The sequence below is a fragment of the Cynocephalus volans genome, chromosome 4, assembly GCF_027409185.1.
Source record: "Cynocephalus volans isolate mCynVol1 chromosome 4, mCynVol1.pri, whole genome shotgun sequence".
In the NCBI taxonomy this organism is placed as follows: Eukaryota; Metazoa; Chordata; class Mammalia; order Dermoptera; family Cynocephalidae; genus Cynocephalus; species Cynocephalus volans.
In genome coordinates this window covers 134,034,509-134,061,179 of record NC_084463.1, presented here as the reverse complement: position 1 = coordinate 134,061,179, position 26,671 = coordinate 134,034,509, and the positions used below count along the sequence as shown (strand labels likewise).

The following is a 26,671-nucleotide window of genomic DNA, read 5'->3' as shown; positions in this document are numbered from 1 at the left end:
ATTTATTGACTTTGTGGAAAAGATGAGGCACACCTATATGCTTTACGTATATTAATCCTCACAACAAACCTAGGTAGTGAGTACTATTATTATTTTCCCCAGTTCACACATGAAGGAACTTAGGCAGAGTTTCCATACTTGCTCAGGTCATGTAGCTGGATGTCTGGGTTTTGAACCCAGATAGTCTGACTCCAGCAGGCATGCTCTGAAACACTCTACAGCACTGCCACAGTAAACAGCAGGTCCCACTATGGCAGATCTGCTGGCTGTATTTTGGTTGAATGATTAAAGATCACAGTGTTTGTAAAGAAGTCTTTACCAACACTTGAATATTCCAAGTGCTCAGGCTGGCCTAAGGAAGGTCATGTGCTCGCCTCTGTGGAGGTGGAGTGGATGCAGAAAAAAAGGACAGAGACATCAACAGATCCAGTGGGACCACACAGAGCCCAAGAGGGGCCATTCCCTGGAGGAAACAGGGGTGCTAAGAAAACCAAAAATCCAACAGTTTCTGGGAAAGCTGTCTACAGGGCCATGCACCTCATTCTGATTAGATATAAGAAGGGAGAATTTCTTTGTCCCTTGGTCAACTTTTATAATCAAGATCATGTACCCACAGAGGAACAGAAATTGAGGGTAAGACATATTTCAAGTCTGGCCCTGTCACTGTGTATCCCTGATTCTTTATGGATCTAGTCTGTCAAGATCATCAATGGGTAGACTCTTAAGCCATAGGATGCGAGGAGCAGGCCTGGAATGAATAAGGGAAAGCATTTTTTTCCTTCTGTTTTTGGCATAACATAGTTAATGGATACTACAGGGGATGGAGACTCGATCCCCTTCCTTTAGAGCTAGGATGGGTTTTAACCAATTCATCTCAACCTTGAATGTCTTGGGTCTTACATCAGGTAGTTAACAGAAGTGCTCCCCTTGGCTGAGCTTCTAATGAAGATACCTATTTCTGTCACCTTTCTGCCTCTGGAATTGTATAAATGCCTTTATTCCTGCAGTCTGGGCATCTTTATCACTGCCTTCTCAGAGGTTCTGGCTGTCTTGGAGGGTTGAGTTAGTGGTTTGGCAGCAAGTATCTGTGTAAGTAAAAGTCTGGTCGGTGGGTTTGGTGTTTGGAAAAGCAGGGCTGCTGCTGCCAGAATGGAGCGAGGAACTCATTCAGCCAACCTCAGCTCGTGAGGGATGCAGCAATTGTCCTCATAAGCTGAATTTACGGTGGGTTAAAAACCAAAATTCCAGCCAGTTCAATGGAAAACCACGGGATGGAGGGTTCATATTGACCTAGTTTACTTCAAATCAAATGAATGTTTTGGAGGCTCCAAGAAACTAAAGTGTCAGTGTTTTTCAAACCCAGTTACACCTCCATTTACTTTGTAGGATTCCTTTGATGGTGATTAATTAACCCCTGCATCATGGAATCCCGCCTCAGGAGTTAACAGCGGTGGTGGAGAACACCTGAGATGTCTTAGGATGAGTTGCCTGAGCTTAGCTTCTAGCTGGTAACATCTTCTCCTGTATTTTTCAGCATATCCTTGGCTCACCTGGATGCAAGCAGAAGGGAAGACTTGGCTGGGAGTAAAGATTCTTTGTTGCAGGACTTCTTGGTCTGGCTTTTGGCCTCCAAGAGGTTGACTGCCTGCTTCCAAATGGTGTTCAGCCTCCCTTCTGGGCAACACTGCTCCCCTGCCAACCCACTGGTAGAAAAGAATGGGTAAATGTCCCAAGCCCTTATGGAAATGAGATAAAACCTGCAGTAAATAAAAATATTCAACAATAATGGACCTAACGGATTCTCTATACTGCACAATAGAGACTCTGAAAAGTCACAGCAAGGGAGGACTCTAACATCAGTCTTTGCCACAAAAAGCCTTTACCTTGGGAATCACACATGCCTCATATGTCCATATTTGTGTATTTATTTAGCAATCTTTATCAAGTAGCTGTCAGAAACCAAGCGTTTTTCTAATTGCTAGGGGTATCATGATGAATAAGACAAAGTTCATTTCCTTAAGGTACTTGTAATCTATTGAGCGAGTTTATGGTCCAACCTGGTATTTCACAAAGTAGGTTTTATGGAATGCTAATTTCGGGAGATATTCAACAAAATGAAACAGAATCTAGGATGTTATGATGAAATAAGTCTGGGGGATGCGGGGATGAACTATGCACAAAGCAGGTTATAAACTCTGCAAATTCCTGCAATAAAGAAAGCTGTAAAAGGTGCAATTAGTATTTTACAAAGTTGTTTGACCACACAGACTTTTTTTTTTTTTTTTTTTTGCATACTATCTTTTACCATCCAATGGATTTAGTGCTCTGTGGAATACAGTTTGGAAAACTTTGGTCTCTTGCCCATAATGAATAAAACACTGGAGAATATCTCACCATTACAGAGGAAAGGGTAAGAAGGAAATTTAAGTGTCTGAAAACAGATTTTGCTGGGATATGGGCAGGAAGTCTGATGTCCTTGTCACTTAACACTTGCCGAGACTTTGAAGAGACCATGAGGTGATGGCACATCCATGTTGCTGTGAGCATGGTCCTCGCCAGCACTGTCCTGCACAGGCCATCGAGAAAACTTGTTTCCTGTATTCAAGTTGCTTCAGGTAATATGGTTGGTCTGAAATTGTGGGGCAGACAAGTGTGAATCTGGTTAATGATCACTCATGGTGGTGTGGCGGTTCTGGAGAGTAGTAAGGCTGTGACTTGACTTCTCAACTCAATGTGTCAGCCATGTTGTCTCCCCTTCAAAAATAAGTAGAATATTTCAGCATCCTTCTAATCCCTGGGGTCATTGAATCTAAGGTCCATTCATTACCAGTTACCCCCCTCCTTCCCCTTTACCTTTCCTTCCCCCCCTGCCCCGGCTTGTTTCCAGTCTCTTGTTATTTACTTTTGTGTTTGCCACTTCTGGTGTAGCCCAGTCACCGTGACCCTGATTTGCACAACCTGGAAGTGGTATGGCTGTTTACACTGGGGCTATATCCCATAGACATAGCACATGAGTTTGAGCTGTTTATTGACCCCTTGTTTGCTATTTCTGGAATCTATTTTATTCCTAGCTTTGCTAAATGTTCTTGTTGTCATGCAACATGGTCTCTCCCTTGGCCCCAGAATTGCGTGCCTTCTCTCTCTGCCCCAACTTTTTTCAGATGGGATGACTACAGTGGCAATGGGTGAGGAATAAAACCAGCTGTTCCTTTAAAGAGCATCCTGCCTAAGCTGGCTTTGGAAACCCATGATCTTCTCAGCAATGATTCATCTCCCACTTGCCATATGTATGGAATTCGTCTTGATGTAGATGTCTTGGCTTGAATGCATTCAATTTTGCGTGTGCACGCACACAGAAAAATAAAACTGCAGATGTGGGTGTGTATATGTTTGTGTGTATATGTATGAATATGTATATGCATGGGGTATAGACTATTATAATTTAAAAACAGGCCAGGGTTTGAATCCTGACTAGTCATTTATGGCTAGTTTTCTTGGGCAAGTGACCTCATCTCTCTAATGTGGTTTGTCACCTTCTGATCTGTATAATCTGTATAATCTGTATAATTGTGTCTACATCATAGTTTATTGCAGATGTTAAATGAGATAATTCATTTAAAATACTTAGCATAGTGCCTGGCAAAAAGAGAGTAGTCAGGAAGTTAAAGTCATCTTCTACTCCTCTCCTTCCTTCTCCTGCTTTCCCCACTAGCACCAGTTTCACAAGGAATTGGGAAGGAACAATACTGGGAGTTTTCATCTATAGTGGGATGGAACTTATGTGGTCCTCCTGGGGCTCGCCTCCTCGGTCCATAGTTCCTTTCTATTCGTCTGTGACTCGGTCAGAAAAAAAAAAATCCCTAAAGATTCATGTACATTTATCTCTTGACACTTGCTCTCTCCCCTTGGTTTTATCGTGCATCCACCTTCAGCCTTAAGGGAAATGCCTTCCGCATGCTGTGCTTTAGTGTCTCTGTGTTTGAAATAGGCCCAGTGGCAGGTTCTTGCAGGGACTTAGAGGACAGCGTCTTGCTGAGTAGGTGATTCTGGGCCAGTGATGTTGCATCCCAAACACTGAGGCACCCTTAAAAGTCTGAATATGAGACATTGCTCATGACCGTCCACCTGTTGTGATTCAAGGGTGGAGCCAGCCAGGAATCCTCAGAAGAAAAGAAGTTCCCCTTCATCTTATTCTGGCTTGCAGAGCGGGGGAGGTTACTATAATAAAGACCAGCCTGCCTGAAGCTGCTGCCAGCTCGGGGCTTAGGGGCCCATCGGACATACCATTACAAATGCATCACCTCCTTCAATGTCCCTCCACACTTGACATCTGTTGTTGGCCAGTTGCCTTCAGTAGAAGGAAAGAAAATCTGGCTTCTGCCTGGTATCAGTGAACCTGAATGTGAAGACAATAAAACTAACTCTGGAAGCTCTTGCCAAGAGGTAGACTGTGGTAGACCAAGATTCCCAGTGCAGCCCTAATTCATTCTGACTCAGAAAGCAGATTTTGAAGTGCGGAAGATTGGGAGCAGGTGGGATAGTTTGTAGAATTTTGGATTTTGGGAACTCCAGATCAGGTATTTGGAGAATAGCTTAAGTTTTATTGTTTTTAACGTAGCCGTTATAATACTTTGGTTGATATAATATTTGCTGAGTTCTATTGCCATGTGCTTTAAGATGCATTATTCAATTGTTTTTTCAGTAACCAATGCTAACGAAAATAAGATCTATTCAGCTTCTATTCCAATGTTTGAAATAACACAGAAGCACCACAGTTGCTGAAAATAATGGCAACTAGGGGCTCCTCCAAGATGCTAGAGTCTGGGTTTTGTTTGCTTTGGCTATGAATGTAGAATTTCTGTTTCTACAGAAAGGGGACGAGGTATGTTCTATTAAATGGTGTTAGAAGAGGAGATATGAGAGAAAAGAGAGTAGGAAGTCAAACAGCAAGTGGGAGGAACCCAGAATACCGTAATATAAACGTGAACAGACTGCTTGAAAATGCCACATATGGGTGGGTCTCTGGAGGAAACAGTATTGCTCACCCCCTTCACTCCTTCAGCCATCTGTGTCTTAGCCAAAGATGTGATTTTTTAAAACTCTGCAGAGAATAATGGTAATGTCTGAAAAATATGCAATTTCCCCCCAAAGCCTTTTATGCTCATTGTGTTTCAACTGCAGTGACATCAGCAATGCCATCACTCTACCCCATGCTCTTGAGGCTCTGGGAAATGTGGTGGCAAGGCGTCTTGTCTGTGGTTGGCTAGCAGCATAAAAGAGGGTTAGATTCCATGGATGCAGGTCCAGAGTATAGCTCAGAAGGTCGGAGTCCCTTTCAAGGCCACTGAGAAGTCAAGGTTCTTATCCTTGACCTTTAGACAAGTGGGATGGGAGAATCAATAGAAAGTACAACTGTGTATAGACTGGAGGGAGGGTGAAGTTTTGATAACACATTCCCCTAGAAATAGTGAAAGGAGCATAACAGGGGTATGATTCTCAAAGGAGTGTATTTGTTTGAAAGGCAGAGACAGCTGGCTGGTTAGCTCATTTGGTTAGAGTGCAGCTTTGTAACACTGAGGTCAAGGGTTCAGATCCCAGTACGGGCCAGCTGGAAAAAAAACCAACAAAAAACCTCTGTTGAAAGACATAGACAAACCCCACCACCAGAGACTCTGAGGGAATAGGCCTGGATCGGGGTCCAGGAATAAGACTTCTTAACAAGCAACCCAGGTAGTTTCAGTGCAGGTGGTGTGGGGAGTGTGTTGGGGATGAGAATAGGGGCTTCTAATGCACACAGACTGAGTCCCAGCTCTGCCACTGACAGTGTCACCTTGATCAAGGCACTTAACCTTTCTATGTCTCGGTTTCTTCATGTGTAAAATGCAAGATCATAATGCCATAGTGAAGACTAAATGAAATAGCACATGGAAAGCACTCAGCACCGTGCTTGGCTCAGAGCAATCTCTCAGTACAGGTTTGTTATTGTTGCTGTCCAGGATTATGAATGATCTGTTGGAGAACCAGACCAGCATGATGATTAAGTGCTCCGACTCTGGAAACAGAATCCTGCCTCTTCTACTTAGTACTTATGTAATATTGGGAATATTATTTAACCTCTCTGTACTTCAGTTTCCTCATCTATAAAATGAGGGTGTTAATTGCCCCTATATTATAGGATTGTTGTAAGGATTAAATGAGTTAATAAGGTAAACAACCTAGAACTATGTATGGCATATAGAAAGTGGTAAATGGCCACAAAAATTATTACATTGTGTAATGTTGAATATACTCATTATTCTGATTTGAGCATCACATATTGCACACAGGTATTGATATTGAGTGCTGTCCATCACAGACGGGTATAATCAATTATGTTTCAAATAAAAAAAAAGTGCTCCAAAGGTGTTTGTTATTATTATCCCAAACAGGGTATTTAGCTACCATTTGCAGTGATTTCGGAGTATAGTAATATCTTCCTTAAACTTTCCTTTGGTGTCACCATTACAAACAGAACCCTGTTGTGGATGGACTCCTGATAGGGCCCAGAGCATGACTGTTAATCTTAATCGTAAAAATAGTGATAACACTGAACATTGACTGAGCCCTCTGCTAGCTGCTTTCCTTTTATTAGCTCTTGTATTCTTCCTCCCAGTCATGAAGAAGTACTGTCATTATCCACATTTCACAAATGAGGAAACTGAGGCACGAAGAAGTTCAGTGACTTACCCAAGGCCCCATAGTAGCTGCTAGAACCAGGACTGAAATCTGAGCAGCCTGATTCCCAACTGTTTCTACCTCACCTATGCTGTATGGTTCTTAAACTGTAAAGTCAGAGGTGTGAACTTTCGAGAATCAATGTATTGTGTTGGAAGGAACCAGGCTTTGGCCTCAGAAAGAGCTGGGTTCTGATCTTTCTTTTTTCACCTGAAAACTGTGACTTGGGGCAATTTATTTACCTTCTCTGTTACTTATTTGTTAAATGAGGAAAATATCACCCCCTTGGAAGGGTGGTTATAAGGATCCAGTGTGTGAGTGTGTGTTAAGGGCGCAGATACATCCTTGATGGATGCTGGGAGCAGGGTGTGGAGGAGGAGGGTGAAGAGACGCAGTGCGGGGCAGCGTGCTCAATCGAGGAGGAGGAGGGAAAGGAAGCGACACGTGAATTTTTGTCCCTACTGCTCCCCAGTGTACAGGATCCTAAAAGCCAGATTTCTAGGGAATCCTTTGAAAGTTTTATCACTCCTGGCACCCAAAGTGGGGTGACAAAGGCCTTGGCTCTTTAGATGCCCTTATCCTGTTAACAAGAGGAACTGTGAGAAGGAAGACTGAGTTCACTGAGGTTGAGATTCAGCCAGGCTGGGCTGAGGGTCACTTGGTGGCACGATGACTCTTAAAGGCTCAGGAGGAGAGACAGAGTCACAAGGGCCCCAGTGAGCATTCTATCACCCCTGACTCACAGCCTCGTCATTCCCTCCTGGCCTTGCCTGTGTCATCAGCCCTGCAGAGCTGGTGGTCAGATCCTCCCAGTTGTCAGGAATGTTGCATGCTGCTTAGACATCAATATGGGGAGTTCAGACTGCACAGGGGGTGGGAAGTGAATGGGGATGAGCCGGGAGCCCAAACTGTCTAATTGTATCTCTCTGATTCCTACGTCTTATTATTTTTTTTCTCTTTCTGGTCGCAGAAAGTTTATAAAAATGCAAGATTGTAAGAAAAAGAAACTTCAGTGAAATTTTAATTCACGTGGTTAAATGGGTGGGTTGTGGGGTTTTTGATGGACTCAAAAGCGGGTTCTGACATCAAGGAGGAGGAGCAGGCACATGATGAAAGTGCCTTTTTCTGCCACCTTCTGGGGTGGTCTTGGCCTGGGCCTTTAGTCTGACAACTGATGTTTCAATCAGGCATGGAACAGACAGACCCTTGTTTTCATGCAGAATCCTCAGAGTCTTTTCAGATGAATGTTAACAGACATCATGTCAGCATATTTCCTTAAAACATAATGTTGAAAATGTTGCACTTGGAGACTGTGCAAAGGGGACATGATTTCTCCTCCGTACTTCAGCATAGGTAAGTCCCTGCTGCTTGAGGGATTGTTGCCCCATCTTGTCAGCAGAAGAAATGGATCAGTACTGGATAGCCTTAAAGTGAACTGTCAGGCCAGTGAAGGCTGTGCAAAATGGTGATGACAATGATGATGAAAGCCAGTTTTCTTTCACTCACTCATTCATTCACTCATTTATTCACCAAATCTATGAAAGCTGAACCTATGCCAACTGGTCAGCACTGTTTTCATTGCCTTGGTATTATCACTGATAGAACAGAACTAAGAGGTTAAATGTCTTCACGTTTTCCAAAATGAATTTTGGAATAACCAGGGGCTGGGCTAATGTAACCGGACTCCCCAGTCTGGATAGGAGATACCAGGATGGCTGCCCCTAAGCATGGAAGTTGAGAGAAGGGCTTGGACAAAGCTTATGATGCCAGAGTATTTTGCAGCTCTCTTGAACGGGTGGGGGACCACTTGAACATATAGGATAATAAAGCAGCAATTTAAAATTACATTTGAAGACTAGGCAACGTTAAGAGGAAATATTCATGATATAAGTAAAGAAAAAAAGCAGTTTCTAAAACAAAACGTCATCAATTTTCAGAAGTGAGAAGACTCTATGTTCACACATCTGTTAATATCTGCCTGTGGATGTAAATGTCCATTGAAAACAGATGACTTGAAGAATAGATACCAGAATGTTGAGATTATTTTGGAATACTTTTTATTCCCTTATTTATAATTCTCTTCATTTTCCAAAGCTTTCACAAAGAACTATATATTTTTTGTATTAAAAAGTGTACTGTTTCAGGGAGTGGGAAGGGATGAAAAGGCAGAGCACAGAGGAATTTTAGGGTAGTGAAGCTATGCAGTATGATATTGTCATAGTGGATACCTGTCATTATACATTTATCCACATTCATAGAATATACAGCTCCAAGAGTGAATGCTAACGTAAACGATGCCCTTTGGGTGGTAATGATGAGTACGTGTAGGTTCATCAACTACGCTGGTGGGGGATGTTGATAGTGGGGGAAGCTGTGCATACGTGGGGACGGGGGGCTATATGGGAACTCCCACTTAGTTTTGTTGTGAAACTGAAAATGTTCTAAAAAATGAAGTCTTAAATAAAGTGATTTATGGAGAAAAATATTTTTTCCAGTGGAAGAGTTAGTGATGAATGAATGTGCGTGGCACCCAGAATTCCATAACCTTGATTTTTGCTGTGTGATTGTGGGCATGTGTTTGATATCCCAGTGCCTCAGTTTATCCCAAGGGATTGCTTTATGGGTTCTTTGTGCTTTCTTTGTACTTATTTACTAGGAAGAACTGATAGTATAAAACTCACTTGCAGCATTTTAATTTTTTATTGAAACTTATTGATTGTACATATTTATGGGGTACAGAGTTATATTTCAATTCATGTGTGATGATCTAACTAGGGAATTAGCATATTCATAATTTGCATAACTTAGTCATTACTTTGTGAAGTGCACATTTGATCTCCTCTTTTCTAGTCATTCGATAGAATACAGTAAATCATTGTTAACTATAGATTCCTGGGTTGACTGTACACCAATAGAACTTATTTTTTTCTATCCACCTGTAATGTTGTGTCTATTGAACAGCCTTTTACTATCCCCCCTCCCCGCTCCTCTTTCCTGCCTCTAGAAACCACAGTTATTCTCTCTCCTTTTAATAGTTCAACTTATTATTACTAATTTGTTTGTTTTAGCTCCCATGTATGAGTGAGAACATGTGGTATTTCTCTTTCTGTGCTTGGCTTATTTCACAGAACATAATTTTCTCCAAGTACATCCATGCTGCTGCAAATGGCAGAATTTTGTTCTTTTTTATGGCTGAGTAGTATTCCATTGTGTATATGTACCACATTTTCTATATCCAGTCATCTGTTGATGGGCATTTAGGATGGGTCCATATCCTGGCTATTATGAATAGAGCTGCGGTAAACATGGAAGTGCAGGTATCCCTTCAACATGATGATTTCCATTCCTCCAGGTATATACTTAGAAGTGGGATTGCTGGGTCATATGGTAGTTCTATCTGTAGTTTGAGCAAATCCATACTATTTTCCATAATGGCTGTTACTAATTTACAGTCCCAACAATGTATAAGGATTCCCCTTTCTCCGCAACCTTGCCAGAATTTGTTATTTTCTGTTTTTTTTGATAATAGCCCATCTAACTGGAGTGAAATGATGTCTCAATGTGGTTTTGTCTTGCACTTTCCCGGTAATTAGTGATGTTGAGCATTTTTTCATGTACCTATTGGCCATTTGTATGTCTTCTTTTGAGAAATGTCTATTCAGCTCCCTTGCCCATCTTTTAATTGGGTTATTTGTTTTTTATTATCAAGTTGTTTCAGTTCCTTGTATATTCTGAATATTAGCTCCTTGTCAGATGCAGACTTTGCAAATATTTTCTCCCATTTTGTAGTTTGCCTCTTTGCTGTTTATTTATTTATTTTTCCTTTGCTGTGCAGAACCTTATAAGTTTGATACAATCCCATTTGTTTATTTTTGTTTTTGTTGCTTGTATCTTTGGGGTATTATTTATAAAGTCTTTACCCAGTCCTACATCTTGGAGTGATTCCCTGTATTTTCTTCTAGCAATTTTACAGTTTCAGGTCTTACATTTAATTTTCAGGTCTTATGTTTATGTCCTTAATCCATTTTGAGTTGTTTTTGTATATGGTGAGAGATAAGGGTCTAGTTTTATTCTACTACACATGGATATCCAGTAGTCCCAGCACCATTTATTATTGAAGTGGCTGTCCTTTCCCCAATGTATGTTTTTGGCACCTGTGTCAAGGATAAGTTGGCTGTAAGTATGTGAGTTGATTTCTGAGTTCTCTATTCTGTTTCATTGGTCGATGTGTCTGTGTTTATGCCAGTAACAGGCTATTTTGGTTACTATTGCTTTGTAGTATATTTTGAAGTCAGGTAGTATAAAGCTTCCTGCTTTATTCTTCTGTGTGGGATTGCTGTGGCTAGTTGAGGTCTTTTGTTGTTCCATATGAATGTTAGGATTATTTTTTCTATTTCTGTGAAGAATGTCGTTGGTATTTTCTGTAGATTGCTTTGGGTGGCATGGTCATTTTCACAACATTAATTCTACCAGTCCATGAGCATGGAATGTCTTTCCATTTTTTTGTGTCCTCTTTAATTTCTTTTGTCAGTGTTTTATAGTTTTTGTTGTAGAGATCTTCCACCTCCTTAGTTAAGTTCGTTCCTAGGTATTTAATTTTTTTGGTAGCTATTGTACGTGTTTCTTGATTTCTTTTTCTGCAAGTTTATTGTTGACATATAGAAACACTACTGTTTTTTATATATTGATTTTGCATCCTGCAACTTTACTGAAATTGGTGATCAGTACTCTTTTTCCCCTACTACTTTATTTATTTATTTTTAAATAATTTATTTTTAATTAAAACATAATTGATTGCACGTATCTGTGGGGTACAGCTTTGAATAGCAATACCTGTGTGTAAGACATGATCCTCAAATCAGGATAATTACTATATGTGTCATTACACAATATAATCGTTTTTTGTGGCCCTTTACCAATATCTTGCTAACCCCTTCTCCCCTCCCCCGTTCCCTCCTCTGGTGGCCTCAATTCTATTTTCTCCTTTTGAAAGTTCAGTGAATTATTGCGATTGTTGTATCTTTCTTTCTTTTTCTTGTTTATTTGTTTATTTTTTAGCTCTACTTATGAAAGGGCATTGTGGTGCTTCTGTGCCTGGCTTATTTCACTTAACATAATTTTATCTAAGTTCATCCATCATTGCTGTGAATGGCAGAATTGCATTCCTTTTTATGACAGGGTAGTATTCCATTGTGTATATATACCACATTTTCCTTATCCAGTCATCTGTTGATGGACATTTAGGTTGGTTCCAGCTCTTAGCTATCATAAATAGAACTGTGATAGACATGGGAGTGCAGGCATCCCTTCAACATGATGATTTCCATTCTTTTGGGTATACACCCAACAGTGGGATTGCTGGATCATAAGGCAGTTCTATCTTTAGTTGTTTGAGGAACCTCCATACTGTTTTCCATAATGGCTGTGCTAATTTATAGTCCTAGCAACAATGTAGGAGGATTCCCCTTTCTCGACATCCATGACAGCATATGTTATTCTCTGTTTTTCTGATAATAGCCTGTCTAACTGGTATGAGATGATATCTCAATGTGGTTTTGATTTGCATTTCCCTGATGCTTAGCAATGTTGAGCATCTTTTCATGTGTCTGTTGGTCATATGTACATTTTCCTTTGAGAAATGACAGTTCAGCTCCTTTGCCCATTTTGTAATTGGGTTACTTGTTTTTTTTACTATTAAGCTGTTTGAGTTCCTTGTGTATTCTGGATAATAATCCCTTGTTGGATGCATTTTTTTGCGAATGTTTTCTCCCATTCTGTAGGTTGCCTTTTGCTCTGTTAACTGTTTCTTTTGCTTTGCAGAAGCTTTTTAATTTGATATAATCCCATTTGTTTATTTTTTCTTTTGTTGACTATGCTTTTGGGGTCTTATTCATAGTCTTTGCCCAGTCCTACTTCCTGAAGTGTTTCCCCTATGTTTTCTTTTAATGGTTTTATAGTTTCAGGTCTTATATTTAAGTCTTCAATCCATTTTGAGTTGATTTTGGTATATGGTAAGAGGTATAGGTCTAGTTTCATTCTTGTACATATGGATGTCCAGTTTTCCCAGCTCCACTTGTTGAAGAGGCAGTCCTTTCCCCAGTGAATCTTCCTGTTGCCCTTGTCAAAGATCAGTTGGCTGTAAGTATGTGGGCTGATTTCTGGGTTCTCTATTTTGTTCCATTGGTCTGAGTGTCTGTTTTTATGCTAGTACTATGCTGTTTTGGTTACTGTATCTTTGTAGTATAATTTGAAATCAGGTAGTGTTATGCCTCTGGCTTTATTTTTTTGCTCAGGGTTGCTTTGGCTATTCAGGGTCTTTTATTGTTCCATCTGAATGTTAGGATTTTTTTTCTATTTCTGTTAAGAATGTCACTGGTATTTTCATGGGTATTGCATTGAATCTATAGATAGCTTTGGGCAGTGTGGACATTTTCACAATGTTAATTCTTCTAATACAAGAGCATGGAATGTCTTTCCATCTTTTTGTGTCCTCTTTAATTTCTTTCAGCAGTGACTTGTAGGTCTCATTGTAGAGATCTTTCACCTCCTTGGTTAAATTGATTCCTGGACTTTTCTTTGTTGGGAGACTTTTTATTATTGATTCAATCACATTGTTCATTATTGGTCTGTTCAGACTTTCTGTTTCTTCTTGTTTCAGTCTTGGTTGGGCATATGTGTCCAGAGACTTATCCATTTCCTCTGTGTTTTAAGATTTGTTGGCACATAGTTGTTCATAACAGTCTTTAATGATTCTTCGTATTTTTTTGGAATCAGTTGTAATGTCTCCTTTTTCATTTACGATTTTTGTTATTTGGGTCTTCTCTTTTCTTTTCTTGGTTAGTCTAGCTAATGGTCTGTCAATTTTGTTTATCTTCTCAGAAAACCAACTTTTTGTCTCATTAATCTTTTGTATAATTTTTTGGTCTCTATTTCATTTAGTTTTGCTGTAATCTTTATTATTTCTTCCCATCTCCCAATTTTGAGGATGGATTGTTCTTGCTCTTGTAGTTCCTTAAGGTGTAATGTTAGGTTGTTTATTTGAGATCTTTCAACTTATTTGATGTAAGCACTTAATTATAATAAACTTCATTCTTAGTACAGCTTTTGTGGTATCTCATAGGCTTTGATTATGATGTGCTTCCATTTTCATATGTTTCAAGAAGTTTTTTGATTTCCTGCTTCATTTTGCCTTTCACCCATTGGTCATTTAGGAACATGCTGTTTAATTTTTGTGTATCTGAACAGTTTCCAGAATTTCACTTGTTGTTGATTTCTAGTTTTATTTCATTGTGGTTGGAAGAAAACTTGATATGATTTCAGTTTTTTAAAATTTGTTGAGACTTGATTTATGGTCTAACATGTGGTCTATCCTGGAGAATGATCCATGTGCTGATGAGAAGAAGGTATATTCTGTAGCTGTCAGATGAAATGTTCTGTAAATGTCTGTCAAGTCCATTTGGTCTAGAGGACAGTTTAAGTCCAATGTTTCTCTGCTACTTATTTGTCAAGATGATCTGTTCAATGCTGAGAGAGGGGAGTTGAAGTTTCCAACTATTACTGTTTTGGGGTCTATTGCTCCCTTTAGATTTAGTACTAATTGCTTTATATATATAGATGCTCCAATGTTGGGTGCATATATATTTATGATTAGTATATCCTCTTGCTGAATTGATAGTTTTGTCATTATATAGTGTCCTTCTTTGTCTCTTTTTATAGTTTTTTATTTAGTCTATTTTATCCAACGTAAGTATAACTACTCCTGCTCATTTTTGGTTTCCATTTGCATGGAATATCTTTTTTTTTTTCCATGTGAGAGCTGGTTGTTCATTTTTTTATTTTTATTTTATTTTGTCAATATACAATGTGGTTGATTATTGTGGCCCATTACCGAAACCTTCTTCCCTCCTTCCTCTCCCCCCTCCCTCCCAACAACGTCATGTCTGTTCGCTTGTCATATCAACTTCGAGGAATTGTAATTGTTGTGTCTTCTTCCCTCCCCCACCCCAGTTTATTTGTGTATTTATTTATTTATTTTTCCATTCTTTCACTCTTAATCTATGTGTATCTTTACTGCTGAAGTTTCTTACAGGCAGCATAAAGTTGGATCTAGTTTTTTAATCTATCCAGCCAATCTATATCTTTTAAGTGGAGAATTTAATCAATTTATATTCAGGGTTGTTAATGAAAAGTTTTGCCATGAAAGAACTGCTGTGAAAGAACTGCCATGTTAATTAATGTAAATGAAAGAAAATTGCCATTTTCTTTAAATTTTTATGGTTGTTTTATGTTTCTTCTGTTCTTTGTTTCCCTTTTATTGTTTGTATTTGCTCTTTGGTGGTTTTTTTTGTGGTGATAAGATACAATTTCTTTCTTTGTCATATTCATATATCTGCTCTGTTAATGGCTTTATTTTTTCTTGCGTATTCATGAGCGTAGTTATCACTCTTTTGATTCCAGATATAGGACCCCTTTGAGGATTTATGTAGGGCTCATTTTATGATGGTGAATTTCTGTAGTTTTTGTTTGTCTGGGAAAGACACTATTTCACTTTCATTTCTGAAGGATAGTTTTGCTGGGTATAGTATTCTTGGTTGGCAGTTTTTTTATTTTAGCACTTTGAATATATCATCTCCCTCCCTCCTGGCCTGTATGGTTTCTGTTGAGAAGTCTGCTGTTAGTCTCATGGGGATTCCCTTATATGTGACCTGACAATTTTCTCTTCAAGTTTTTAGAATTCTCTGTCTTCAACTTTTCACAATTTAACAATAATGTATCTTTGGGAGGACGTTTTTGGATTGAATCAATTTGGGGATCATTGAGCCTCCTGGATATGGAAGATCATATCTTTCCCAGTATGTGGGAAGTTTTCAGTTATTATTGTGTTTAATAAGTTTTTGATGCCTTTTCTTTTCTCTTCCCCTTCCAGAACAACCACAATATGGATGTTTGTAAGCTTAAGATTGTCTAATATATCTAATGGCTTTCTTCATTTTTTAAAATGCCTTTTTCTTTCTTTTGGTTCAACTGATTTAACTCAAAAATCCTGTCTTCAAGTTCATAAATTCTTTCTTCCACTTGTTCTAACCTGCTGCTTAAGCTTTTGGTTGCATTTTTCATTTCATTGAACAAATTCTTCAGTTCCAGAATTTCTGCTTGGTTCTTTTTTTATGATATCTATCTCTTTTTTGAATTGCCCCTTCATTTCCTGGTTTATTTTACTTCATTGTGATTTCTATCTATATTTTTTGAATCATGTTGAGTTTCCTTAAGATTATTGTTCAGAACTCCTTTTCAGGCATTTCCTCGATTTCCTCTTGTTTGGGGTCTGGTGCTGCAGAGTTATTGTCTTCCTTTGTGGGTGTCATGTTTCCCTGTTTTTTCAAGCTTCTTGTATCTCTGCATTGATGTCTGGGCATCTGGTGGGGCAATTGCTTCTTCTAATTTTTGGAGTAGAAGTGTTCTAAATTGACAGGTTGAGTGTTTTAGGTTTGCTTCTGGGAGAGCACAGTAGTGCAGTCTTTGTGTAATTTCTTTGACTGTATTCAATCTCGGAGTTGTCTGTGGGTACTTTTGTGGTCTATGTGGTGGGGTCTTTGGTAGTTTTTGTTGGGGTGGGTGACACTGGGCAGGGTTGTTGTGGCTGTGGGCCTGGCAGCTCAGGGAGCAGGTGAACACTGGTGTAGCAGATCCTGGAAACTCTGTAGAAGGCCACCAGGTTGGCTGTTGAGCCTAGAGCAGGGCTGCAAGGATGCCACAGGACCCAGCATCTCTGTAGAGACCTGTCACGAGGAGGGAAATCTGCTACCCAATGACATGTTGGTCCAGCAGGAGGTGTAAACTGATGTAGCAGGTCCTGGCAGATCTGTGGAGGGCCATTGCATCAGTTGTTGAGCCTGAAACAAGCCTGCAAGAGTGCAACCAGGCCCATCAGCTCTGTAGGGGCCTGTCTTGGAGGGTCAAAACTCCTGCCCAATCCATGATTGGTCAGAGAGTAGTTATATTCTGGTGCCACAGGTCCTGGCAGTTCTGCAGAGGGCTTCTGCTTCAGCTGCTGCACATATAGCACACTTGCAAAGTGCAGCCAGGCCCAGTCACTCTATAGAAGTCTGACATGGGGTCACAGCCTCTGCCCTATCTGCAGTCAGTCAGGGAGCAGGTGTACACTGGTGTGCAGGTCCTGGCAGCTCTGTAGAGGGTGGCTGGTTCTGCTGTTGGGGCTGTAGCCAAGCTGTGTGGACACAGCTGGTCCTGACAGCTCTGTGGAAGGCTGTGGAGTGGGGAGAAGCTACTGCTGGGCTGGCTGACCTCCAGCGTGAGTACCTGTGAACTCATCATGCCCACAGGTAGTGTGGGGGGATGGTGCACATGAATGTGGGGCACTGCCCCCTATTGATGCCCTACTCAGCAGGTCTGCCTGCTTACCTATGGGGGCAGGGGAGGCTGCATGGGTTAAGACTCTGGGGTCTTAGTCTTTCCATCTGACCTAGGCTCTAGGCAGCCGGGGTGGTGGTCCTGCTGTGCCCATATGTTTGTGACAGAATGTATTTGCAGTTTTTACAGGCTTTATTTTTATTTATTTATTTTTGGTGGCTGGTCAGTACAGAGATCAAACCCTGGACCTCACAGCGTTAAAAAAGGTTTAAATAAAATCACAGTGTTATCAGTGCCCTGCTCTAACCAGCTGAGCTAACTACTGCACCCAAGGCTTTGTTTTTAAATGTGAAAAAGCAAAGTAAAGTTTGCTCAACTTTAGTACCTGGCAAAACTGTAGGTTGCCCCAGTCTGTTTCCCCCTAAGTAGTAGGCTTGCCCACCTCCCTCTTAGCCCTAGAATTCTGTGGACCTCTTTTCTTTCAGAATTAATTGAGATTGGCATTTCCCTGTGCTTTAATAAATAAGACCAACTCTTCCTTACTTGTCCTTTTCCTCAGTGGTAAAGTGCAGGGGTAGGGCTAAATGATTTTAACTTAATAGAAAATGTATTACCAACCTCACTGAATCATTTTGAAGATGAAATTGCATGAAGAATTTAAAAGCACTTTAGCTAAAGAAATGCCAAAGAGCTTTAGCATACATATAAGAAAACATTCAATAACTTCTACTGCTATTGGTGTTTCTCTAAATCCTAGTTTCTGGAACTCACCCTTAGCACCATATTGAAATTCCCTGAAATTTGTACAGCTGAAGCCAAGTGGCCAATGTGCACTTTCCACAAATGTAATTCTAATAAATAGAGGGGGGGGGGGGAACCCAGGATGTTGCTCTTGTCTGCTAATTGCTTTTAAGAACATCTTCAGCTGGCTACTTGAAATATTTCTGATAGGGTATTTCACGTATATATCTATTTCTTACACATCCCTTCTTGGGGGCACTTTCTGTCTGTTCAGGCTGGGGGAGAAAGAGGGGTGGTAGACTTGTCAGACCAGAGGAGAAGGGGCCAAGTCACAAAACCATTGAAACGTCCACATTACTGGGAAGGGGTCTTATTTTTGCAAATAGATAAATTTCTTTCTGTGATTTTATTTAAACCTCCTTAACCCTGTGAGGTCCTTAGATTTGGTGCTAATGCTTCTTCATGACTATTTATTCTTTCTTAGCATCCTAAATTTTCCTTATCACAGCTTATAAGTATGTATTTGTGCAGTCATTTGGCCAATATCTGCTCCTCTTCTAGACTCTGAGCACCATGAAGCCAGGGATGGTGTCTGTTTTTCTCTACATTGTATTTCAGCACCCACCTAGTCGGCATAGTCAACACCCAGGAAATACTCGTGGAATGAAGTATGAATTCATCAATTCACCCACACTGTTGGCAGTGTTCTCAGTGGGGAAACTGAGGAACAGAGTGGTTAAATGGCTTGCTATGGTTAACCTTTCTTTTGAGAAGACACAGTGTGTCAGGTAACAAATTGCCACAAATGTAGTGGATTAAACCAGCACCCATTTACAACCTTGTAGTTCCAGAGGCCAGAAGTCTGAAATGAGTCTTATGAGACTAAAACCAAGACATTGGCAGGGCCGTATTCCTTCCGGATGCTCCAGGGTAGTATCCATCTTTTTGCCTTTTCCAGCTTCTAGAGGCTGCCTGCATTCCTCGGGTCATGTTCCCTTCCTCCATCTTCAAAGCACATCACTCCAATCTCTGCTTCTCTGCACATCTCCTTTTCTGATTCTGACCCTCCTACCTCCCTCTCGCAAAGGCCCTTGTGATTACACTGGTCCCAGAGGGACAATCCAGCATACTCCTTCCATCTCAAGATTCTTAAATCAGTCACATCTGCAAAATCCCTTCTGCCAGGCCTCCCTTAGACTGAGATGAATCTTACCTATAAGGTTAATACAGTGGGCTAAGGAGGGAAGAAATCGGCTTCTCACTGAAGTAAAGAGAAATGCTAATGAAGGTATTTTAGGGAATTAATAGCTGGGTAAAAGGGAGGCCCCCAGGATCCGACAGATGAGCCAAAGGTGAACAAACCTGCTGCTTAGGGGGAAACAGGCTTTGGCCGGCTACTGGCATAGAGCAAACCTTACTTGGCCTTCCATGTTGAAGCACAAAGTCCTACAAAAGTTGCAAATGAGTTTTATCCTATCAGTGCCCCTCCCCCCACCCAGAAGTTATTCGTATTTATAACTTCTTAGGAAACCTAGAAGGTTGGAGTGCTTTCCCTGGAAAGAGAGAAAAGGGAGGGGGTAAGACACATGCCACACCCCACAGGCATATTTGCTGTTCAGAGAGTAGAGAAAACAAGTGCTGGAGTCGAAGAATATGGGCCCAAGGCAGGTAACCTGCACCAACAGTTCCAGGCACTTCACCATGGAGGGAAAGTGCCTCAGCTCTGCTACCAGCAAGTTAGGGGCAAAGCTAGCTCATAGCTCCAAGCTAGATTAGACCTGCTGAATGGAAATATTTGACTACTGAGGGGAGGGTAGCTGTAGAGTGAAGCCTGGATTCATTCAACAAGTGTTTATTCAGCACCTCTTGTGAGCCAGACCCTTCCCTAGCAGCTGTGAACAAGTTAGTTGTGGTTCCTACCAGCTTATGGCCATGGAGGGGAGACAGCCAATAAGCAAGTAAATGAAAACAAAATGATTATAAATCGTGGTAAGGGCTATGAAAGAAAGCAAAGAAGATACTGTGATAGAGAGTACCATGGGTGCTATGGGTTGGGTGGGGTGTGCATTTCACATGAGAAGGCCTGGGAGGACCTCTCTGAACAGGTGTCATTTACACGAAAGCCTAATGGCTGAGATGGAGGACATGGTCAAAGCAATTGTGAAGGCCCTGAGGTTGGCAAGAGTTGGGTGGTTTTGTGAAACATAGAAGGTGGGAAATGGTGGGCCAGAAAAGACTGGAGGGGTAGGGAGAGAGCAGGTTCTCATAGGCCTCGTGGCCCATGGCAGAGTGTTTGAAGTTTACCGTAAGTGTGGTGGCAAGCAAGTAGAACATTTTAAGCAAGAAATCAATATGGTGCACATTTTAAAAATAAGGTCCTTGAGAATTGTGGACTTTCTGTACAGTTTTTCTTTTTCAGCTATTAGTTACTGAATGCTTATTACATACTGGGCACCACATTAAGTTCTTTATATGTATTAGGTTGTCTAGTTCTTTTGACAGGCCTGAGATGGATAAAATGTACTCATTTTACTGGATAGTAAACTGAGAGAGTAAAGTAACTTAGCTATTAAGTAGAAAGGGTTCAATTCCAAACCCAGGTATGTCCGACTCCAGTCCTTGAGCCTTTCACCATTTTGCTTTCTCTCATTCCCCCACCCTACTTTTTAATATTTAAAAAATTGTGGGTGTATAAATAATTATATATCACGTAAAATTTGCCATTTTAACCATTGTAAGTATACAATTCAGTGGTATTAATTACAAATGTAATTAATTCACATTGTTGTGCAGCCATCTCATCTATTTCCAAAACATTTTTTATCACCTCCAACAGAAACTCTGTAACCATTAAACAATAACTCCCCTTCACCCTTTCCCCCAGCCCCTGGTAACCTCTAACCTACTTTCTGTCTCTATGAATTTTCCTGTTATAGATGTTTCATATGAGTAGAATCAGATAATAGTTGTATTTTTGTGTCTGGCTTCTTTCACTAGGCATGATGTTTGCAAGGTTCATCCATGTTGTAGTGTGTATCAGCACTTCATTCCTTTTCATAGCTGAATACTATTCCATAGTACACATACACCTCATTTTGCTTATCCATTCATCCCTTGATGGACACTTGGGTTGTTTTTTGGCTATTGTGAATGAACATTAGCATATAAGTATCATTGAGTTCCTGTTTTCAATTTTTTAGATATATACCTAGTGGGAAGGTCTGGGTCATATGGTAATTCTGTGTTTAACTTTTAGAGGAAGTGCCAAACTGTTTTCCATAGTGGCTGCACCATTTTACATTCTGTCAGCAATGCATGAAGGTTCCAGTTTCTCTACATCTTTGCCAACACTTGTTTTTCTTTTTCTTTTTTTGTTTGGATTATAGCCATCCTAGTAAGTGGTATCTCATTGTGGTTTTGATTTGCATTTCTCAAATGACTTGTGACATTGAGCATGTTTCATGTGCTTTTTAGCCACTGATATACCTTCTTTGGAGAAATGCCTATTCGAGTCATTTGCCCATTAATTTTTTTTTTGTCTTTTTATGGTTGAGTTGTAGAAATGTTTTACATGTTCTGAATATTAAACCCTTATCAGATATATGACTTGCAAATATTTTCTCCCATTTTGTGTTTTTTTCCCCATTTTCTTAATAATGTCCTTTGATGCACAAAAGTTTTAAATTTTGATGAAGTCCAACTTATCTATTTTTCTTCTGTTGCTCATGATTTTGGTGTCATATCTAAGAATCCATTGCCAAATCCCAGATCCTGGAGATTTATGTACCTCTATGTTTTCTTCTGCTTTCCCTCACTTTTAACCATTAAGTTCTCATGTAGATTTAAGAAGTCATTCATTTCATCAACTAACATGAGAAACATGGGAAACTCAGCAACGAAAGTTGTGGTGGTCACCCTGAAGGGGCTCTCAAAACCTTAGTAGTGACAGCGCTATGATGATCTATACCAATTGTTCCCAAATGCCAATGTGAGGATCTTTTCTGATCCAGCTATGTTTGTGGAAAAATAATGAAAAAAAGTAAATTTTTCATAAAACTAAATTTATTCAATTTAAAGAACTGTCTTTTATTACGCAAGTGGTTACTTTCTATGAAGGAATGTTCTTATGGCCTGAGGCTAAGAGTAGATGGCGATAGTTTCTTTAAATGGCTCTACTTGGCAAATTAAGAGTGATCAACCTTGCGTCAGACTTCCAAATTTGGAAGAGGAAAATGTAAAAGTAAACTATGAAATTCAAAAGTTTAGAAGGCATTACAGATGCTAAGTTTGGTTTATGTGGGACTGCAGAGCATGTTGGGGATCCCTGCCAAGAGTTTCTAGGGAAGGCTTTGTGAGGACCTTGTCCAGATTCACTCTCTTCCTCCAATATCTCACCTGTTTCTGCTTTCATCGTTAACTTTGTGCCAAATTTTTAGAAATGGAAAACGGGCAAAAAGAAGAGGAAATCAAAACTAGTCTGTTTCTTAGCCTGAGTTTCTCTGACAACCTGTGACTGATTCCTCTTATAGATTTTGCCAGATGGTTTTCCTTTTTACTTAAGGTATATATATTTTAAAAAGAAGAAAAGAAAGAAAAAATATCCTATCCAGCAAGGGATACTTTTTTCTCATGGGAAAGAACACTCAGTTATACTTGGGGACTGAATGAAGTTGGGCTAATGAGTTCACCCTTTTAAAACGTTGAAATTCTCACAAACATACTAATTAAGGTACTTTTTGTCTTTTCTGTTGGTTTTACTTTGAAGATACTATGAAAATGGCATGCTGTGAAATTGAGGAGCCAAGTTTGGGAGAGATGGCGTAGTGTGTACTTGGCAATCAGCCCTGAACTTGAATGGCCTAGTCTAGAGAGTGGTCTACAATTTTTTTTTTTTTTGATGGCCCACATGCTTAGGTTGTGCTGTATAGTTGTGCAGTTGAATGGTTCCCCCTGGAGTTGTGTAGTACACAACCTATGCAGCTGTAAGCAGTGGCCTGATATATCCCAACAAAATAGAAAAGAGCATAGATGCCCAAGAGATGCATACTTGTTTATAAATTATATCCATGTTCTACTGTCAGTCCATTTAGATTATGTATCTAATGAACATGATTTCTTTTTTAAAAAAGATAAAAATAAAAATGAATAGTCGTTATAACAAGTTTCATCTGTGCTCCAATGAATGTTTTAGAGTGCCCCTTTGGGTAGGCCACTCCACTTTGGGGACATTGGCCTAGGAAGAATTCGTACAGGTCTTCTCTCTTATTCAGGTAGAGCAGCATATTGGTAGGGCAAGGTTGCTTCTTCACAGAAGGCTACTTACAGGTCTTACCACTTCTTGGCAGGACCGAATCTCACCTGCTGGTGTTCCATTTCAGAGTACACGGTCATTAATGAAGCCTGCCCTGGAGCCGAGTGGAATATCATGTGCCGGGAGTGTTGTGAGTATGATCAGATCGAATGCGTCTGCCCTGGAAAGAAGGAAGTCGTGGGTTATACCATCCCTTGCTGCAGGAACGAGGAGAATGAGTGTGACTCCTGCCTGATTCACCCAGGTGAGTGTGGCATGGAAGACCTCAGGTTGCCCTCATGGTGTCTGGGGTAATGAACGGGAACAGGCTGACCACCTGGATTTTAGTAGGAAGCCATCAGGAGGTGTAGTGCCATGGTTACTGAAAGTGACACCGTTCAGCCCATTCTAACTACAGGCAAAGGAATTAGAGGACTTAGTACTATCTTCAGTGTCAAACTTGTAAAGTTGTGAGTTCATCCATGCTCATTACTCTAACAACAGACTGAGAAGCTCCTGTATACGATGGCCGGGAATACGATGATTAAAAAAAAAAGACATGTTCCCAGCATTTCCAGTGCTTATAGCCTGGTGGGGGAGAGGGAGAGCAGGCAGCTACTATACAGTGTAGTCAGTGCAATGATAGAGAAGCACATCCATGAATGGTAGTGTGGGTGGGGATGGGGGCAGGTAGGAGGAAGGCCAGTGAACACTTATTAGAGGAAGTGATGTGCGCACTGAAGGTGGAAGAGCAAACTGAAGAGAGTGAAGGAGATCAGTCAGGTAGGGGATAGCATGCGCCAAGGCAAGAGAAAGCATGGAAAGCATGGGTTTTGGGAATTGCTAGTAGCTCAGTCTCACAGAAGTGTGTATGTGTTGAGAGATATGGAGACAGACAGACAGACAGACAATGAGAAAAGATTAAGACAGAACAACGTGAAGGAGGAAACAGGGGCCGGATCCTGAAGGGCTTTGTAAGCTGTGCTATGAAATTTAGGCTATGTCCCAAAGATATGTTGGTAACATTGGAGATCTTTTAGTAAAGAGGTGAAATCAGATCTCCTCTTTAGCTGTAGTATGTGGAAAGGTTGGACGTGATTGGAGGCAGGAGAGAAATGTTGGGGACCTTAACAATGGTAGACGCCCTGTGGGTGGAGAGAGGTGGAGGGATTTGAGAGGTATTAGAGAGTGGAATTGACCGTACTTTGGGATTGCTTGGATGGGGAAGGAGAGGGAAGATGATGCTGTGGTTTCTCAGCTGGGTGTTTGGGAGTATTTTGAGAGTGCCTTTGGGTGAGAGGGACCTTTCCAGGTCACCGTGCTCATCCCTCTACCTTTACATGAGGCTGAACCTGCCTTCCTCCACAACACCGTTCCCTCCTACCCCCACCACAGGGCGACAGTGATGTCCTTTTTAATGGCTGCAGATTTGATAACTGCACTGAAGTTCCTGTCGGTGCTCAGCTTCATACCGAAGAAGATGTTTCCAATTTCATTAGCAACTCCTTGAACGTTTTCTCGATTCTTTCAAATTTGCTGCCTTGTACTTCTGATTTTTCCCAGGAGAATCTTACCTCTTCCCTTCTAGGCCAGGTTAAGGGGGATTTAGAGATTTTCAAATATGCTTGCGCTAGGCTGAGGAATGAAAGGGTATCAAAAGTGTGCTTTAGGAATTTCCCTCATCTCTGGCTTTCCCCTTCTTTTAAAAACAGAGGGAATGATGCACACTACCAGGAACTTTTCTTCCTTTCATGGAAGCTATGAAAGAGGAAATAGGAGTGACCTTAGTATGACCTTTGCACATTTGATTCCAGGAAAGAAACCTACTACCCCAATTTACTGATGGGCGCATGTGGTTTGTAGGGAAATGGTTGAGTAGTGCCTCTCAATTTTCTCATGAAATTTTGAAAGTAAAGCCAGGGTCTCTCTACTAGGGGTCCTTGGCAGTGGTATGGAAGTCTTTGAAGGATTTTCAATATTTTCACAAGTCTACTGGTTACTATTGGGTAACCACTAGGGTGGGGCTCTTGTTTTATGAGAAGGCATGGATCATCTGATAGGCAAGGGAACTTCATAGGTGGTGCCGTGTGCTGCCTAGTGCATCATACAGGAGGCACCCAATATCTGCAGACCCACCTTGAGAGACACCAGAAATGATCATTGGATCTAAGCAGTGATGAACTGTCCCACATCAACCATTTGGTTGGATCTAAGTAGTGATGAGCTGTCCCACATCAACCATTTGTCCCACATCGACCTTCAAAGGAAAGACAGGATAGTCCTTTTTTTTAAACTAACATTCAGACCATTGGTGATCACAGAGGTCTCTCTGTACGTGGGTCATTATGAACTGCATTTTATTCGTATATGTGTTTTACACCATTTCAGTCATTATTCATTTTAACACATGTGTTGTCCCATCTTAGGACACTGGGGGCCCCTCATGTCCCTCTGTGTCCTTCTGACATGACCACACCAGTTTTTGAGGGCTTCCTTAATTTCTCCCATGACAAGATGTTTCAGACTCTTCTTGGACGTTTTCTACCCCAGATCTGGACTCAGCCATTTCTCCAAGGAAACTCTGATCCTGCGACCACAATACATGAGGTGATCCGGGCTATAGGAATGTCATTGTTACTGGGTGTTTTTTAGTAGATAGAACTAAGAAATATGTATTTTTTTAAAAAGAAAAAAATTAGTTTATGCTGATATTCAAGTTCAAATGTAATATTACAAGGTTATTTACTTAACTTCTTTGATTTTATATTTGTACCTCTTTACTTATAGTGAAAATCTTGTTTTCTATTTGATATTAACCTAATCACTTATTTGCTTTATCTTATGACATAATCGTACAAAATAACAATAACACTATTAGTACTTACAATAAGACTACGGAACGAAGTTATAATTTCTTTATGGTTATTATTACTTTAGAATATACCCCACTAGGTATGTACAGCCCAAATATTACCTTTTAAAATGAATTGACATAGTTCCTTTTTCTATGGTGTTAAGCCACCTATTTGATATGCAAATAGGTTTGTTGTTGTTTTTATGTGTTTTCTATATTTGAAAATCAAGCAAATATGAATATACATTTATTCATCTTTCCCCTTTTTATATCAAAGATAGCACACCATAAACATTGCTAACTATCTTGCTTTTTTCTCTTAACAGTATATGCTGGAGATCACCCCATGTCAATATAAAGCCATCTTCTTCATTTCTTTTTATAGTTGCATATAACTGCATCATGTGAATTACTATGATTTATGAACATTTGGATTATTTCCAGCCTTTCGCTATTATAAACAGTACTACAGTGAATACCCCTAGGCATGTATCGTTTAGTATTTTTGCAGTGTATCTCTTTGAAGTAGATTCTTAGGAGAGGGATTGCTGGGTCAAAGGAAGGTACATATGTCATTTTTCAGCCTCTGCCAAATTCTTCTCCATACATTTGGCATTCACTCCAGCAGTGTATTAGGTACTGTTTTCCCAAAGCCTTTCAACAGGATGTGTCATTTTGGATTTCTGCCAATCTCATAGGTG

General features: G+C 40.3%; 1 protein-coding gene across 2 annotated transcripts in view; it reads left to right on the top strand.

Annotated features, from left to right (window-relative positions):
- PAMR1 (peptidase domain containing associated with muscle regeneration 1) overlaps window positions 1-26,671 on the top strand; it is an 82,916-nt gene that overhangs the window by 5,116 nt on the left and 51,129 nt on the right. For both annotated transcript variants that reach the window (XM_063095478.1, XM_063095477.1), the window contains exon 2: window positions 23,205-23,381. In XM_063095478.1, coding sequence (XP_062951548.1) covers window positions 23,252-23,381 — 130 coding nt within the window. In that variant the 5' untranslated portion in view covers window positions 23,205-23,251. The remainder of the gene's footprint in view (window positions 1-23,204; window positions 23,382-26,671) is intronic.